Source organism: Chrysochloris asiatica, unplaced genomic scaffold (assembly GCF_000296735.1).
Source record: "Chrysochloris asiatica unplaced genomic scaffold, ChrAsi1.0 scaffold00005, whole genome shotgun sequence".
Taxonomy (NCBI): Eukaryota; Metazoa; Chordata; class Mammalia; order Afrosoricida; family Chrysochloridae; genus Chrysochloris; species Chrysochloris asiatica.
Genome location: NW_006408523.1, coordinates 38,837,960 through 38,855,956, shown reverse-complemented (window position 1 = coordinate 38,855,956; position 17,997 = coordinate 38,837,960). Strand labels below are relative to the sequence as shown.

General features: G+C 33.4%; 1 protein-coding gene across 5 annotated transcripts in view; it reads right to left on the bottom strand.

Annotated features, from left to right (window-relative positions):
* The window catches only part of RBM26 (RNA binding motif protein 26), a 112,356-nt gene that overhangs the window by 12,358 nt on the left and 82,001 nt on the right, over window positions 1-17,997 (bottom strand). For all 5 annotated transcript variants that reach the window (XM_006832015.1, XM_006832017.1, XM_006832018.1 and 2 more), the window contains 5 exons: window positions 11,114-11,239; window positions 10,483-10,557; window positions 8,756-8,923; window positions 7,284-7,388; window positions 3,487-3,687 (listed from right to left, as the gene is read on the bottom strand). In XM_006832015.1, coding sequence (XP_006832078.1) covers window positions 3,487-3,687; window positions 7,284-7,388; window positions 8,756-8,923; window positions 10,483-10,557; window positions 11,114-11,239 — 675 coding nt within the window. The remainder of the gene's footprint in view (window positions 1-3,486; window positions 3,688-7,283; window positions 7,389-8,755; window positions 8,924-10,482; window positions 10,558-11,113; window positions 11,240-17,997) is intronic.

Below are 17,997 nucleotides of genomic sequence, written 5' to 3'. Positions count from 1 at the left end.
ACAGTAAGGAGAATGGACACTAGAGACAGTCAGACTCCAGCTCTGTCAATCATTGGCTATATAAACTTGAACAAGTTACTTACCCCATTGTTATGCTTCCTTTTTCTCATCTCTAAACTATTATTAAATTATATTAAAGGTAATCTACTTCATGTTGAAGTAACTCTAAATATAGTGATTAGGAGGAATTAAGACTATCTGCCAAAAAAATGTGCTCCATAAGTTTTAGCTCAATTTTTATTATTATAAGTAAACCCAGTGGATTAAAGAAAACATTTTTTTAATTACAATTTGTAGTAATCAATAGGCCTTTAATAAGATGGCTTTTCTTTTTTAATACATGTTATATATTTGACTAACAGGCAGAACTAGAGAAGATAGACTATAATTAAACATGCATTCTTACTTTGAAGACAAGTAATTTTTACATGTGCATTACCACTACTAAATTAAGACTAAAGTTATACATTCGAGTCTCCAAATGTGCATAAGAATCTCCATTCAGAGACTCTATTTCTAAAAATCAACACATTTTAGTTTCACCAAAATAGCTCTAACAAATTTATTTTGTTTGGATTTCTGATTAGCTATGTAACTGTATACTTGTTATTTGGATCTCCTTGCATTCTAAAACGTATGGGAATGGGGTGCATACAGGAAAGAGTTGAGCTATATTATAGCCACACATTTCTAGTTCTTATTCTTTTATCTTCCTCTTTAAATACGTCAGCATTTCAGAATCCTCATCCTTAAATATGAACAATTTTGTGTTCACTGTTGGGTAGTTAAGTGCTGGCAAGTCAATTTCAACTCTTAGTAACCCCATGTGACACAGGAGTACAGCCTCGTAGTTTCCTGATCTGAAATCTTTACAACAGAAAATCACCAGGTCTTGCATGGAGCCCATAGGTGGATTCAAACTGCCAGCCTTTCCATTAGTAGCTGAAAGCTTAATTATTGTGCCAAGAGGAATACCTGATTAATCGCCTCAGTTGAATTCCTAAATATAAACCATTTTATTCAATGATACTCTATGTTCTGAACAAATACAGTCTCACCTCCACAACAGCCTGGAGTGGTAGTGGTAGTTGTGGGTCATCAAGTTGGTTCTGACTCACAGTGAATCACTCTGTACTGGATTTCCAAAGCTATAAACCTTTACAGAAAAAAAAGCCTCATATTTCTCCTACAAAGCAGCTGAAGGACTCAAAACTGCTGACCCTCTAGCTAATATTCCAACATGTAACCTATTACACCAATGGATAGAGCAGTTATACTCTGTAATATAAGGTTAATGTGAGTCAGATTTTATGCAACAGCACATAACACATCTGCCTAAGCAGTCCTTGGTGGATGCAGAAAGTTAACATGAATGACTACTAACTCAACGGTTGGAGGTTGAAATTCACCCTGAAGCAACATTGTTGTTATTATTATAACTGTCATCAAGTTGGTACAAACTCATTAACAACCCTATGCACAAAAGAACTAAACACTGCCTGGGCTTCTGTGCTAATCTCACAATCGCTGCTACACCTGAACCCATTGCTACTGTCACAGTGTCAATCCATCTCGCTGGGGGTCTTCCTCTTTTTCCTTGACCTTCCAGTTTTCCAAGCATGGTATCCTTCTGCAGGGACTGGTCCCTCCTGACAATATGTCCAAAGTATGAGAGATGAAGCATTCTGGCAACTATGGAGCACTCTGGCTGTACTTATTCCAACACAAATTGGTTTCTTCGTTTGACGGTCCATGATACTTTTAATATTCTCCTCCAACACCATTAACTCAAATGCATCAATTCTTCTACGGTCTTCATTATTCACTGTCTAACTTTCACACGCATATGAGGTTATTGAAAATAAGATGACTTGCATCAGGCACACTTTAGTCCTCAAACTGACATCTTTGGTCTGCAACACTTTAAAGAGGTCTTGTGCAGCAGATTTTCCCAATGTCATACATCATTTGATTTCTTGACTGCTGCTTCCAAGAGTGTTGATGGTTGATCTGAGCAAAACAAAACCTTTGAAACTTAAATCTTTTCCCCATTTATCATGTTATTTATTAATTAAATGGTGAGAATTTTTGTTTTCTTTATACTGATATGCAACCCATATCGAAGACTGTGGTCTTTGATCTTCCTCAGTATTTCAAGTCTTCCTGGCTTCCAGCAAGCAAGGTTATATCATCAGTACATCACAGGTTGTTAATGAGTACTTCCTCCAATCATGATGCTACGTTTTTCTTCATATAATCCATCTTCTTAGATTATTTGCTCAGCGTGCCGACTGAAAAGTATGGTGAAAGAATACTACCCTGGCATACACCTTTCCTAATTTTAAACTATTCCACGTTCCCATGTTCTGTTCAAACAAACTGCCTCTTGGTCCTTGTACAGATTCCTTATGAGAATAATTAAGTGCTCCACGATGTTGTCCATAGCTTCTCATGATCCACACAATCAAAAGTCTTTGCGTAATCAATAAAGCACAGGTAAACATCTTTCTGGTATTATCTGCAATCAGTCAAGATCCATCTGGTGTCAGCAATGATATCCCTCATTCCCACATCCTCTTCTGAATCCTGCCTGAACCTCTGGACGTTCTCTGTCAATGTATGTTTGAAGTCATTTTTGTTTTATCTTTAGCAAAATATTACTTGCAGGTGCTATTAATGATATTGAATTGATTTCTGCATTCTGTTGGGTCTCCTCTCTTTGGAATGGGCACCAATATGGATCTCTTTCAGTAAGTTAGCCAGGTAGCTGTTTTCCAAATTTCTTAGCATAGATGAGTGACTACCTCCAGTGCAGCATGTTTATAACTGAGAGATTTCAATTTGCATTCCATCAAGTCCTGGAGTCTTGTTCTTTGCCAATGCCACCAATGCAACTTGGACTTCTTCCTTCAGTATCATTGGCTCATCATCAAACGCTACCTCTTGAAATGGCTGAACATCAACCATTTCTTTTTGGTACAGTGACTGTGTATTCCTCCTTCCATCTTCTTTTGAAGATGTATAGGGTTTCTTCCTGCAGTGCCACACCATGTTCTTAATGCCTTTAATTGTATCTTGTCACTAAGGCAACTTTCAGATCATCTACTAACGTTGTGTCTTTTTTATTTCTGGATCATGTAGATAAAAAATCCTGTCTCAACAAATAGCATTCCTTTAAATAAACTACAGAACCACCCTCTTGAAATAATTAATTTTTATCTTTCATTCCAGTGTATCTGAAAGCCTACCGTTAAGTATAGTTAACATTTTTCCAGGTATTAATTTGTATCCAAAAAAAAAAAAACAACGAAACTTAAGTTTTTATTTTCTAAGTAATTTACAAAAGATTATTGTAACGAAACTGTTTGTTCAGGTTAATGAGTCTAAATTAGTCATTATTTTTATTTTTTCCTTTAATTATATCCATTATCCTCAAAAACAGCAATTATTAGTAGAGGGCAGTATTGGTTGGCAGTAAGGAAGTACCGCAAAATGTGGAAGTAGATCTTCTCTATCGCTCTCTGTAAACGCAGAAATCTCCAAAGCCCTCGGACGATGATCCACCACAGCGTGGCCAGGGACGCCTCGGCCTCGACCTCTACCCCTGCCTCTGCCATGAGATGCACCTCGACCTCTTGAATGAGTTCCTCTACCCCGGCCAGAAGACAGAATCCCTCGTTTAGCAGCCTAGACGAGATGAGACACACAGATCAAACAATACTTTATGAATAATATTGGCCAAATATGTAAATTCTAGTAGAGGAGTCAAACTTTCATGCAATTTGACATATTTAAATTATATCTTATAAAAGGATTCATTTTTAAAGTGAAATACAACTAGGTTGTTTATAAGTTTAGAAAATAACATTTCAGCAATGTTTTTAATGGAGCTTTTTCTATTAATATTTTGTTCTACCAGACATTAAAATATAAAAGAGAAAGTCCAGTTACTCTATTTTCCAAGTAAAATAGTGATGAATGCTACTTCAGAAATCTATTTAATACGAAAGTACATAAACCTACATACACAATAAATGCATTTCCTAGTTACGAAATTTCAAGCACAAAATTTTTGTTTGCCTATTGACTTCAGTGCAGTTCTCTGAAATTCATCATTTTACAATAATTACTAACATCATTATAGAATGAATGCAGCATACTAATATATATTCTACCACACCATTCCATACATATAACACAACATTCCTTCATTCCACAAGTATTTAATGAGTACTTCCTGTTGTGTAAATTCCCATTCCCATAATGCTAGAGAGATAAAGAAACATTAAACAATGCAATGTTTAAATTATAATAATGAAAAATGACTCAAGGTGTTAGGAAATGATCTTAATAGTCGGAATAAAACTTTAAAGATAGGCAGTAGAGTGAACCACTAGAATGAAAGGTACATAAAGGTGTTTGTTGCTGTTGTTAGTTTTGGTTTGTTTTGATTCTGTTTTATCTCCAACACCTACAATAGTAACTATCATAGAAAGTAATAGATACTTAATATTTGTTCAAGGACTCAAAAAAAAAAAAAAATGCTCACCTAAAATGCATATTCAAAGATTTGGAGGAATTTACAGCATAAACAAAAGTTTCAACTCCAAGGTTGAAAGTAATATGGTTTTAAAAAAACATAATTCAGTACAAATATAACTAATGTCACTGAACAACTTCTGCAGAAATTATTGAATGAAAATCTAAAACCGTTTGTAAATCTAACCCTAACCCCACCCCCCAAGAAAAATGCTAAAATTTTGAAGATTCAGTGTAGCTGGAGCACATGAGATAAACAGATGAGGCTAAAAAGACATGCATGCATACCTTGAAGGGTCATATTCAACATTTTGATTTAGTTTGCTAGCACTATAATGTAGTTGTTTTCCTACATTTTGAAGAAAAGCAACCTTCTTTTCTTTCACTGCTGAATCCAGTAGCAGAATAATCTCCCATCACAAGGAATCAGAGTGCAAGTGCAATGATCATTTATACATACTGCTTTTAGTTCACTGAACTTACTGTAATTCACAATAACTGGAGGCCAAGTCCTTGTTGAAGGCTTAGTCAGGAAACAGGATGCAGAGATTATGCTGCAATGCTTTATATTGTTGCCTTCTGAAGTTACACTAGACAATTAGTACAGACTTTGGTCTTTCAACGGCCAGACATGATATAATGTTAAGTATATGTGAACTTCGCTATTCCTAATAAAGTAACTATTTAAAATTTTTGTTAATTTTGATTGCAACAGCCACAGAAGTCAATTAAAGGGCTTAAAGTAGGATAGTAAATAATATATTAAAATTGGTGTTGAAAATGTTACTTTGGCTAGAATTTTAAGAACAGAGTAGAAGGAAGGCAGCATGCCTAGCAATCTGTCAGTAGGCACTATAGTAGTCCCAGCAATGACAGACAGAAGTTTACACTACAATGCTATACACTACAATGATATACACATTTAAGTTCCATATAGAAGTAATACTTATAAAGCTTGGTATTTAACTAGATACAGACATTGAAGGAAAGGGAAAAAACCATTGAGACTCAGATATGTATTTAATTAGGAAGATGTGTATTTGATTTAGGGGCAAAGATAAGCACAATTTTGAACATGTTGGCCTGAGAATGTAGGTCAAGTGGAAATGCCAAAATTCTGCTAGTATCAGTTTTTCAGTTTCTTCATCTCAAGACACTTAATCATAACATTAGTTAAAATGATCATTCAAAACTCAAATATTAAACTTAAAAGGTCAAGGAATAACGTGAACACTAGAGAAACATATGCAAAAGCATGCTCTGAGAAATGTGAATGTCTGAAAATGGTCCTTGAAAATGGGGATCTGATGTACAAATAAGTTTGCGCATAACTGAGTACTAAAATAAGTTTATCTGGAGAGTCACAAATTAAACCTCTCAAATTTCATAATCAATAAATTTGTTTTATAGAAACATTTCTATGTTTATTGGCTTCAGAGCCTATATTCATAAGATCTATAAACAGCTAGTGGAATTAGTGTGAACAAACAAGCTCTGAGAAACACAGAATTACTGCATCTACTGATATTAATTGAAAACTCAACTTTAGTCACCATAAAAGAAAAAAATGTCATTTGTTTACCTATGTAATGAGAAGTAAATCATTAATTCATAAAGAATTTTGGTAAAGCTCTTATTTACATTTTGAAATTATAAGCCACAATTTCAAAAACTACAATCAGTTTTTAAAGTACCATTAATGCTATCATGCAATCTCACAAATGGGCAGGAAGGTGGGGGGAAATTTTTTCTATATTAACTTAAAGTGCCTCTATCTTTTTCAAAAACTGTTATCTGGGAAAGGGTACATATGAAATCAAATCAAGTTCTGAGAGGATGTAAACATATGCAGTTATAGGACAGCATTCTATGGTTCCTTTGATTTTTAGACAAGATACAGTGGTGGCTGTTGAAAGTTAATAGTTGGATGCCAGGACTCAACAAAGATTTAAACTATTCCCAAAAGACACAAAGTATTAACACTTTATTAAAAAGCAAACAAATACTCTAAAATACAAGAAAAAATATTTAAATTCTGTTGCAAACATAAAGAAAATCATAAATAAGTACCACTATATTAATGAAAGCAAAATTATTTCTCTGAATTTCAAAATGTAGTCTTAACTTTTGTCCAAACATTAAAAAATTCTCATGTATTAGGAATCAATTTTACTACTTTATTTCTTAAATTAAGTGCCATTGCCGTTATGTGCTGTGGAGTCGGTTCTGTCATAGCGACCCTGTACAGGATTTCCAAGGCTATAAATCTTTACGGTAACATAAGTTATAAGCAAATGGGTTATTTTCTTTTTAATAAATATCCACAGCACCACCTATAGGCAAAAATTAGGTCAGCAGGTTCTACAATGTAACTCTACTCTGAACCTGTAAAGATTCAATGTATCTGAATATGAATACAGTAAAGTATCTCCATAAGGACACACAAAATAGCCTTTAAAAGTTGTTGATTCCAGGGAGAAGAACAGACATGAAACTAAAGGAGGAGTCAAATTCACTAGAGTGGAGGGACCTGGGAGCCTAGGGAAGATTGCTACAACACTTCAGTAAATATTCTCTACTAGCTCTAAAAATGTATAGGCCTCCTCCCCTGTTTTCTCTACCAACATTCCAATATGCATGCCAAACATTGTCAACTATTAATGAAAAAAACCCGAAAGGAATGTATTTTCAAATTAACTACAACTCCTGCTGCTTTTTCATAACTTTTGTTTGATGAAACATACTTCCAACTGTAATTCTGTATACTTTCTCCTAAGTTCAGTGACTTCTTCTCCAGCCTGCATCTTCTTATGTAAATCCAGTTCTGTATCAAGTAATTCTTTCTGCATCTAAAAAACATTTATCAATTAATAGTTCAGGTGGTGATATTTAATCTTTTAGTCTGTACAAGCTTTTTATTTTGCAAAAAAACTTTCAGATGCCCACATTAACCCATCAGTTCTCTTCTACTGTCAAACCATCAACCATCTCTGGTTCAAATAACTGCAACAGCTTTCTAATTTGCTGCTTCACCTTCCCTATAATTCACTCTCCATATCACAGCCTAAGTGAGATTTCTACGCAATGATACAGAATAATTTTTGGAAAATAACAAAGTATTATACAAGTATATTATGTAATATATTATTTTATATATTATATAAAGTATTGTAAAATATATCTTATCATAGACTTGAAAAGTGATATAAAGCAAATCATACATACCTTATATATTTGTATTACATAATACCAAGTATTATAAGTATAAATAGTAATATAAAGTATTACAAGTAATATAATGAACCCTAGTGGTATGGCACTGTGGCTTAATGCATAGGAATGTAAGATCAGTTTGAACCGCAAAGCTCACCAGCTGCTCCCTGGAACCGACTCGATGGCACTTAACAACAGTTAGCAGTTCAAACCCAATCAAAGGCCCCACAGGAGAAAGATGACGCTGTCTGCTCTAATAAAGATTTACAATCTTGGAAATCTTATACATGGTTTGCTTTAAGTCAAAATCAACTTGATGGCAGTTGGTTTACTTTTGGGGGGTAAAACAGGCAATAGAGTAAGTTTTGTTTAATCAAGAATAATAAATATCTGTCTAGGTATACTGTACATGTTTTTATACATGTATATATGTATCATATACAAAGTTTGTGGGAAAAAATAGAACGAAAAATTAATGTAACTTTTCTATGAACTTTTTGACTACCTCTCGTATAAATAAAAAGTATATAAAGTATTTGCTTACAGCTTAAGGAGCTCTAGTAGCGTAGCGGTTACGAATTGGGCTGCTAACCTCAAAGTCGGCAGTTCAAAACTACTAGGTGTTCCGTGGAAGAAAAATGAGACTTTCTAAAGTCTCCCGTAAAGATTTACAGCCTCAGAAACCCTGTATAGGGTCGCTATGCGTCGCAACTGACTCCACGTCACATAACAACAACAGCATAAAAATTTTGGATAAACCACAGATCGGCAACATGAATCAGATTTAGATTAAAAGGTATTACTGAAAACAAACAACAAACTAAATAAAATGCAGTAATTAATGTTTATAATAAGTAAAAATATGAAGTGTTGTAAAGTGCTGTTGAATTGATTCCAACTCAGAGCAACCCTGTATAAGGTTTCCAAGGAGCTACCAACTTGGCAGTTATTCTACAGCACCACACCAGGACTCCAATATTATGAATAATAACACCTAAAATACCTGTGTCTTCGTTTTTATACTTTTTGGAACACAGCGTCCAGGAGAAGCAGCTTTGACCTCATCTTTTAACTTTGTAATGTTTTTTGTCAAAACCTCTAAGGTTTTCATTATTTCGGCTTTATCTTCAGACTTCATGGCTTTGTTTTTCTCCAGTTTTGAAATTAGCATCTGCCAAAGTTTTAAGAACAAACAGAAAATATTTTCTACTACTACCAAACCAAACACAGTAAAGAAAAGAACTATTTTAGTGGATGCATTCTTGTACACAAGACTAACAACCACAAAGTATCTAAATATGGTAAAGTAACAAATTTGGTGATTCAAGCCCTAATAGCTTAATTTACTTTATGAAGAATTATATTATTATTTGGATCAGTTAAGCCCTGAATTCAAAGCACACAATCAAAAGACACCAATTTGATCACTGAAAAGTTGCCAGTTTGAAATAAAAACAAGTGTTCCTTACTAATTCATTTGTTGACATTACTGCCTCTAAAAAATATAGTCTGAAATTCTGAAAGAATCAGAGGAAAGTTTTTTAGTTCCCTTCATATACTGATATAATAGCAAAACTGAATGTTTAATTATTTTTCTTGCCAAAGAATAGTTAACTGGCTGATTGAGACTGGTCTCATCAACATGGACAGGAAACAAGAAGGAAAGCAAGGTGACACCCTGTGGGAGAAGCTACACAACATTTACAGGTTCTCTGAAGCAAGACAGCTTCCGTTTTTACATGCAAATTTAAATTAGAAAAAACAAAAACAAAAACAAAAAAAAACAGCCATTTCAAAAAGAAACCTTAAAGTTTCTGTATGAGGGGTATTCAAAAATGTGTGAAAGAATTCCATCTTTTTAATCAATTTTCCATAAACGTTTTGAAGGACTCTTGTATTTTCAATATTTTGCAAATATATTGCCAACCTTAATTAGCAGGCATAATCAAGAGCTGACTAAAATTAAATGTCATAATTTTTTTTAAGACAGCAACACTGTCTAATGAAAACAATGGTCACATAAGTAATTTTAAATTTTCTAGTAGCCAATTGGTAGCATAGTGGTTACGAATCAAGTTACTAACTTCAATGTCAGCAGTTCGAAACTACCAGCTGTATCACCGGAGAAAGATGAGGTTATCTGCTCCCATAAAGATTTACAGCCTTGGAAACCCTGTACAGGGTAGCTATGAGTCAGAACCGACTCCATGGCACATAACCACAAGCAATAGCATTAGGCGAGTGAAAAAGTAAAATAAATAAGCAAATTATTATATTATAAATAGTTAAAATAGTTTCAATCAATTTTTTTTAATGTGATTACTTTTCCTTTTCCTATATTAACTCCTCAAATTTTGGCAAGTTATTTTATATACCACGTCTCAACTCAGACTAGGTATTTTTTCAGTACTCAAGAGCTGCATGTCACTAACAGCTTCTGTTTTGGATAATACAGGATCATTGGATCCCAAGACAATCAAATAGCCTATGTCTCAACATTATGAAAAGTCCTATTTCATTATCTGAACAAACTACTGACCAGCAGAAACATAGCTAGGTAAATATGACATTTTATTTTCATTTTAAGCTCAAACCATTATCATTAATAAATATTTGTCTTATCAAAATTGAAAATAAATCTGTTTGTCAGAACTACATATATTGTATAAAACAAAATTTACTCAAAACTTCAATTTGTAAATTATGTCAAATCTAACTCTGATATTTTACCTTCTGTGTTTCAATGTGCTTTTCTAAAATTTCTTGTTTCCTTTTCCTTACATCCTGTTGAAGTTTCAGTGCCTCCTGGAGAAAGGGATCAAAATAAATACTCAACTAGATTACTATGTTTATTTCTCTAACAAAATTATTCATGAGGGGGAAAAAAAAGGGATTGCAATTGCAGAAGCTTGTAGGCAAAACTAAATGCAAAGGTCTGCAATATAAAACTTATATAAACATAAGTTTCAAGAATCTCAAGAGAAACTCATATCCCAAGAAAAACTTAATATTCACTGCCACACTTATAGGAGGCCTAGTAGCATAGTGGATTATGAGTTGGGCTGCTAACCACATGGTAGTTAGGATCTACCAGTCACCTCATAGGAGTTATTAGAGAAGAGGCTTTCTGCTCCTGTAAAGATTTATAGCCTCGGAAGCCCTATGCAGGGTCGCTCAGTCGGAACTAACTCCACGACACATGGCCATCACAATAAGCACCACCAAACTGAGGAAAATACAGTGGTGGATAGGATACTTCTTCTAAGTTCTGTTTTGTGGTTAGAATTATGAAAAATAATTTTTAACATGCAGAAAAGCTTTATTTCACACAATTTTTAAATATTTTACTAGTTGTACTTACCTGCTTTTTTTTCTGTGCCTCATTATTATCAACTGCAGAGGTGGAAACAAGTAAGGTTTTTTGGGCAGCCTTCAAAGCAGCTGGATTATACACTGTTTTTGTTAGGCCAGTAGATGTAGACAACACCTACCAATAAAATTCAATTTCTTAAAAAATTTTCAACCATTCATAATTTTCTGAGTCTTAGTTTTAACAAATGTAATCTTATTTAAAGTATGCCTGATAATATTTAGTTACAAACTAAAATACACATTTATAATAACTCAATCGCAGTTTTTGATTTGAAAGGAAGAGTTATGAATAAAGAGTACATCACTCTTAAATGAAAAATTTTCAATTAACAGCAAATATTGCTACTGCTGTTTTAAACACACAAGTTGAAAAAGAACAGTACACCTTGTTATCACTCAATGGGAAAAATATTACTAAATGCATTTGCCACTTCTTCTAGTGACTAAAGCAAACACTGTATTCATCAAAAAACTGGTACAGGAAAAAAATGATACAAGAAATTGGTACAGGGAGGATAATGTCCCTCAAGCAATTTAACATGATCGTTTACAATTTGCAGTTCTGAAATAAATAAGTTCTATTGCTTTTTTCTCCTTTTTGCATTCCTTTTCCTAGTATTGCTCCTTCTGTCTGAAAGTTCAGCATAATACAATCAATACTTCCACAAAGCCCTAATCATATATTTTTTTCTGTATTAATGTTGCTATGAAATTCTGTGCCTTCCCCCACTGTAACATTAATATAACTGACCTGGCACTGTATCAATTAAGGTCATTATGTCTATTAAGGTCCTGTCTACATACTAAGGACCTCAAACAAGAATGGTGTTTTTCAAGCTCTGTTATAATTATGAGACCCTGGCTAAGATGAAGCACTTTCTAGGTTTCCTTTTGCTTATTTACAAAAGGAAGAAGTTCAACTTGTTTGTATTATAACGTCCTTATGAACTCAAAATTAATTTCATGGGGCAAATTTTTTTCTTGGGGCATCATATATTTCAACACGGCAACAGTAACTGAATGTACAGCTGTTCTTAAGTGTCATCGAGTAGATACACAATAAACACTTTTATACTAAATAAATGATTTCAGGTCATGAATGGGAAATTTTTTCAATACAGGGCTAATTTAAGAAAGTGAAAATATTTATAGTTGACTTTTTTGTTCTTCAAAAACAAAACAGTTTTAAGTTCGTTGGCTAGTGGTTCTTAAAAAAAGGAAGCTAGGGAAAATCTCTTCAGGGAGGACTTATGAGTGCCATAAAACTAAACATGAAAACATGTAAATGAACACTACAATTTTCCAGAAGTAGTAACATATCTTCCAAACTCTTAAAGGAGACCATGACCTAGAAAAGATTAAGGGAACTACTGAGTAATACTAATGGAATGGAGTAGAATAGTATCAATGAGGCAAAGGCTCTTTTTTTTTCCCCTACTAAAATGGTAATATCTGAGAGGTAGCACTCTGAAAACTTTTTTAAATTTTTATCATGAAATTAGGGCATATCACAAATTAAGCATATGGCCTTCAGATCTCAGACAACTTATCACTATACTATGCATTCAAGGATAATCTGTACTCTAAATGAATAAATATTAAGAATACTACATAACCACTAATTCTAAGGAGCTCTGGTAGCGTAGTGGTTACGAATCGGGCTGCGAACCTTAAGGTCAGCGGTTTGAAACTACCAGCCGCTCAGCGGGAGAAAACTGAGGCTTTCTACTGCTGTAAAGATTTACACTCTCGGAAACCCTGTACAGGGTCGCTATGGGTCGGAACTGACTCAACAGCACTTAACAACAACAACCACCACCACCACTAATTTTATATATCATAATGTTTAAGGCTCCTTATGATACTTGACATGCATCAAAATGGCACTAAGAGTTTTCTTACTTTAATAATGAAAACGAATACTTAGATTATCACTAAAACATATGAAATATTTGCATTCAGTAAAATATAAATACATGTAGTCTAACTTCAGTCGACATTCATTGTAATGGTACAGAACAATGCCTTCCGGATTACACCTCATCACATAAGCCAATGATAAATTCTGTAATTATAAAAGGGCAAAACAAATTTACAAGGGTAGAAACACAAAATAATCTGCTGAAACAGAGGCTGTTTCTTAAAGTGTTTTCCAGACAATTCCCTAACAAGTTAGCAAGGTTGAAACAAAAAAGATTTCTCTACTCAAATAAATTGGAAATAAATATTAAAAACCCTATTTTAAAGTTTCAAACTGTATTATCCTAATAAAAAGGTCTGAGAAATCTGGAAGTAAAGAAACCCATAGAATTTAATCTAGCATTTTTCCAACTTCATTGAGTAGGGAAAAACGCCTTTTTAAAGCATTCTTATTAATGCCCTGATATCAATTTAAGGAGCACTGGTTCAAAGGGAATAAAGGTATCTGACAAGAACAAGAAGACCTCTTTATTCTTTGCTTTCTACAGGAATTTCCTATTATAAAAATGTAAAATCAATTAACATATTTCAATGAATCTAAGTTTTCACTAATTATTAAGACACACTATTATTGTAGGTAGGAGCTCTGGTAGCGTAGTGGTTACGAATCGGGCTGCGAACCTTAAGGTCAGCGGTTCGAAACTACCAGCCGCTCCGCGGGAGAAAGATGAGGCTTTCTACTCCCGTAAGGATTTACACCCTCGGAAACCCTGTACAGGGTCACTACGGGTCGGAACCAACTCGACGGCACTTAACAACAACAAAAACAACATTATTGTAGGTACCTTTCCTAAAGGGGAGAAAAGGTTTTCAAGTACAACCACGAAACAACTAAAATTCTAAGACACAGCCCAATTTCAGATGTGTTAAAATGTGAAAATAAAAAGTCTGAGGCAATGAATGTAATAACAAATATCCCTCTCACTAGTTGTTTCCAGAATTTAGATAGTAAAGAGTTTAGACAGCAGGGGATATACTGCTACTTTAAAAAATGAACACACAACTGTGATAAAGAGAAGGAAATCTGTTAAAATTTAAACCAGTGGATGGAAGTACAAACCCTAGAGAAAAGATGTTCACAATTCCTAATAGTCAAAACATAGTCAGTAGCCTTTCCAAGCAACACATCTCCTATTTTTCACATATGCACGTGCTATAGTTTTACATATTAAATTCTAAATTTACTAATTTCAAGTATGAATATTTTCAGATTTTCTACACATACAGTAATCCCATCTATGTGTAAATAAAAATTTTGTTTCTACCACCTCAATCTGTGTGACTTTTATTTCCTCTTATTTGACTGCATTAGCTAGGACTTCTTGTTGTTGTTGTTGTTGTTAAGTGCCATCGAGTCGGTTCCGACCCATAGCGACCCTGTACAGGGTTTCCGAGGGTGTAAATCTTTACGGGAGTAGAAAGCCTCATCTTCTAGTACGATGCAAAATAGGAGTGATGGGAGGCGGCATCCCTGCCTTATTGCTGATTCTAGGGAAAAAGTATTTAATTTCTCACTGTTAACTGCAGGGTTGGGCTTTGTTGTAGTTTTTGTTGTTGGGAGGGGACACTTAGGTAGACTTTACAAGATTAAGGAAGTTTCCTTCTATTCCTAATTTGCAATTTCACTAATATAATCAAATAATGAATTTTATGAAATGCTTTATCTGTACTACTAATCACAGGTCGGCAGTTCAAACCCACCAGTCGCTACTCAAAACCCCATACAAGGGGGCTATGAGTTCAAACTGACTCAATGACTAACAACAAAAACAACATCAAGATTATGTTTTTAAGGGAATTTTATTATTTATTTTATGCCTTTCTTACTCTGTTAATGTAGTGGATTAAACAAATGTTAAACCAACTATGCATTTCTGGTATAAATCTTAACTGATATGTCATCACTGGACATCTTTGCTACGATTTTGTTGAGGATTTTTGTGTCTATTTTCATGACTTATTTTGGCCTGGAATTTTTCTTCTCTTGTAAGTATCCTTGTCAGGTTTTGGCAACTGAGTTACGCTGGACTCAAGAAACAAGTTGAGATGTGCTGTATCTCTAGGGTGTATAACACGAGCACCTCTTAATTCATAAGACAAAAAGAAACCAATCAGATAGATAGGCAGATAGATAGATAGATAGATAGATAGATAGATAGATAGATAGATATACATTAGATAGACAGAAAGATAGATAGCTGTTACCTTGCTTTCCAATAAAAATATTATTAGCTGTAACTACTACCAGTCTTTGCAAAGAAAAATAGCTTTTTCTTCTGGATTAAAACAGAATGGGGCATCTGCTCTTATCTATGGGGCCGAACACCCTACCAAGTAAAGAAAACCTCACTCTCAAAAAAAGAATGGGAAAAAAGTATTTTTTTTTAAATTATATAAATTAAGTCAAATTAAATTAAGCAAGTATCATTTTTCAATAGCCATTGTTAAAGTTGGAATCAAATACAAAAGAAATGCAGTCATGATGCTAAACAGCCATACTCACAGTAAGCCAGATCTAACATGTTCATTTATATTAATCCCTTAAAACGGCACATCTATACAGGAAATTACAGAAAATCTATAATTTGATTTTCTAGAATTTGTAGTGAGAATAACAGCATTTTAGTTTGAGTTCAATTAAAAATATTTTTTGGATTAATATTTTATATTAGTTATATCTTAAAGAGGAATATTTAGTATCAACGGAAACTATAAAAAGCTATTTATCGATTTTTGCTACAATAGTTTGGTTCCTAGACCATTAAGCAAACAATTTGATATAAATTATATTTTCCTGTTTTGAAAAGAAAAAAAAAAAAACATGGAGATAATATTCCTGACAGAAGCCAATGCTATAAAAAATAAATTTTAAAATAACTGTAAATAATACTTACAGGAAGACCCAATACTATCATAAGTCTCCATAATCTTTATCTTTAAAGTGGCAAAATTATACAACAAATCCAATTAAAATACCAAACAATACTTGTTCAAGTTCATACAGAATGTCAGAAAATCAATAGCTGAATTCTTTATGACATCCAGTGCTTTTTCAATTATATCACACAATTTCCTTTTGAATAGTACCACAGTACAGATATTAACAAAGGAACCAAGATATATTTTAGTTTGCAAAGATTATTACTAAAGAGCAATAGTATCAAACTGTCACAAATTTTATCTACCCAAAATTGATACAAGTATGACTCACAGAAGCTTAAATATTCAACTTCAGACCCAATTTGCTTACTCAGAATTTAAAAGGGTTTTAGAGAAATAATAGTTTCAATCTTTTTAAAATTTTCCAAACTAGCCAAAATTTAAGTAACGGTGCCAACTTTATTCTCCCTGTCTATAGTAAGTAGAGGCACTCAATCAACATTTCACTTATCACTCTACTCAAATGAATAAACTGTCCATTGTATTATTTTAATAATTAGGAGCACCAAGTTCCTTCTCTCCCAGGCCTCTCACAAAAGTGAAATCTTTAAATGGAGGAGGATCACTAAAGGCTATACTTGGTGTGATTTGTAGAAAGGGGATAAAATTTTACATATGGATACTTATTTGCTACAACAATGACAGAGATACTATGTAGATACCAGCTTTGAGCTTTCTCCTGCCTTCAATTTATTTATTTATTTATTTATTTATTTTTAAATAAGATCTGATGATGGGAAATTTTCTATTCTTCTTAAGACTTCTCTGAATCACTGCCCTCTTAGGAATCTGCAGCAAAAACCCCAACAAGCTAGGGAAACAGAAACAACCAAGAATAAGAAAAAATAAAATGCAACTATGTAAATAGGTTCACTGTAGATGCCTGACAGTTTGCATAGTTGAAATAATTTTATTTTTCTTAAAAAGATTCTTTTAAAGTATTTACTGAGTATCTTCTCCCCTATGAATAGCCCATTACCATTAATGATTTTTCACAAAGTCACTTAAAGGATAATTTTATACCATCAATTCCAAATTTGTAACCAGTTTTTATAAAGTCATATAAAATAACTGAAAACAGCGAAGCATTTCAGAGTCCAAGCTTTAACATAATCAAATAACTACATATAATTAATCTGGTATTTATAAGTATACAAACTTATTCAGTAGTATACTATGTAGAGCAGACTTTATATTGTTCTTTTATTCCCAAATTACTTTTTATTATAGAATATAAACTAAAAGTTAGACACTGCTAAAATTAGCAGCATAAACTAAGCAGTACAGAAAGTCAGAGGAAAGGGGCAGGAGTAAATTATATTAAAACTTTGAGAGGTTTTATAGAAGAGATTAGAGCTTCTCATTATTTAAAGGATGATCAAAATTCAATTAAGCAAAGGAAAATGTCTTTAAGAAAAAACTGGCAGGAAAAAGGCAACATAAAATGAGCAGAAAAGTATTCCGCAAGGTTTAAGAAAAAAGACTAGTATAGCAATAATAGGATGAGAAAAATTAGGTATGATGACTGTGAACCAAGTTATTTCTGTGAGAAACAATGTTTTTGTAATGAATTAACATTAAAAGTAAGTCTGAGAGTTAAGATGGCAACAATATAAACTAGAGAAGGAGAACTCCAGAATACTAGCAAGACACTGTATCCACAAGCTGGGGTATATTGAACGTAGTAGAAACCAGTAAATGGACCACATTATCAAGTAAATGATTCCAAGTCCAACATTTATAGATTGCACAACTTAAAAAATGGAGTATCACTTCCAAAATTGGGAGCTTAAAGGAGAAGTTAACTTATATGAAAAATAAAGCAACTGATTTTAGGCACGTTATGCCTAAGTAATGTTCAGATGCCGAAGAGGAAACGCTAATATACTGAATGAGATTGAGATTCAAATTCCTAGAATTGCCAGAGTTGAAAACAATAAATAACGAGAATAA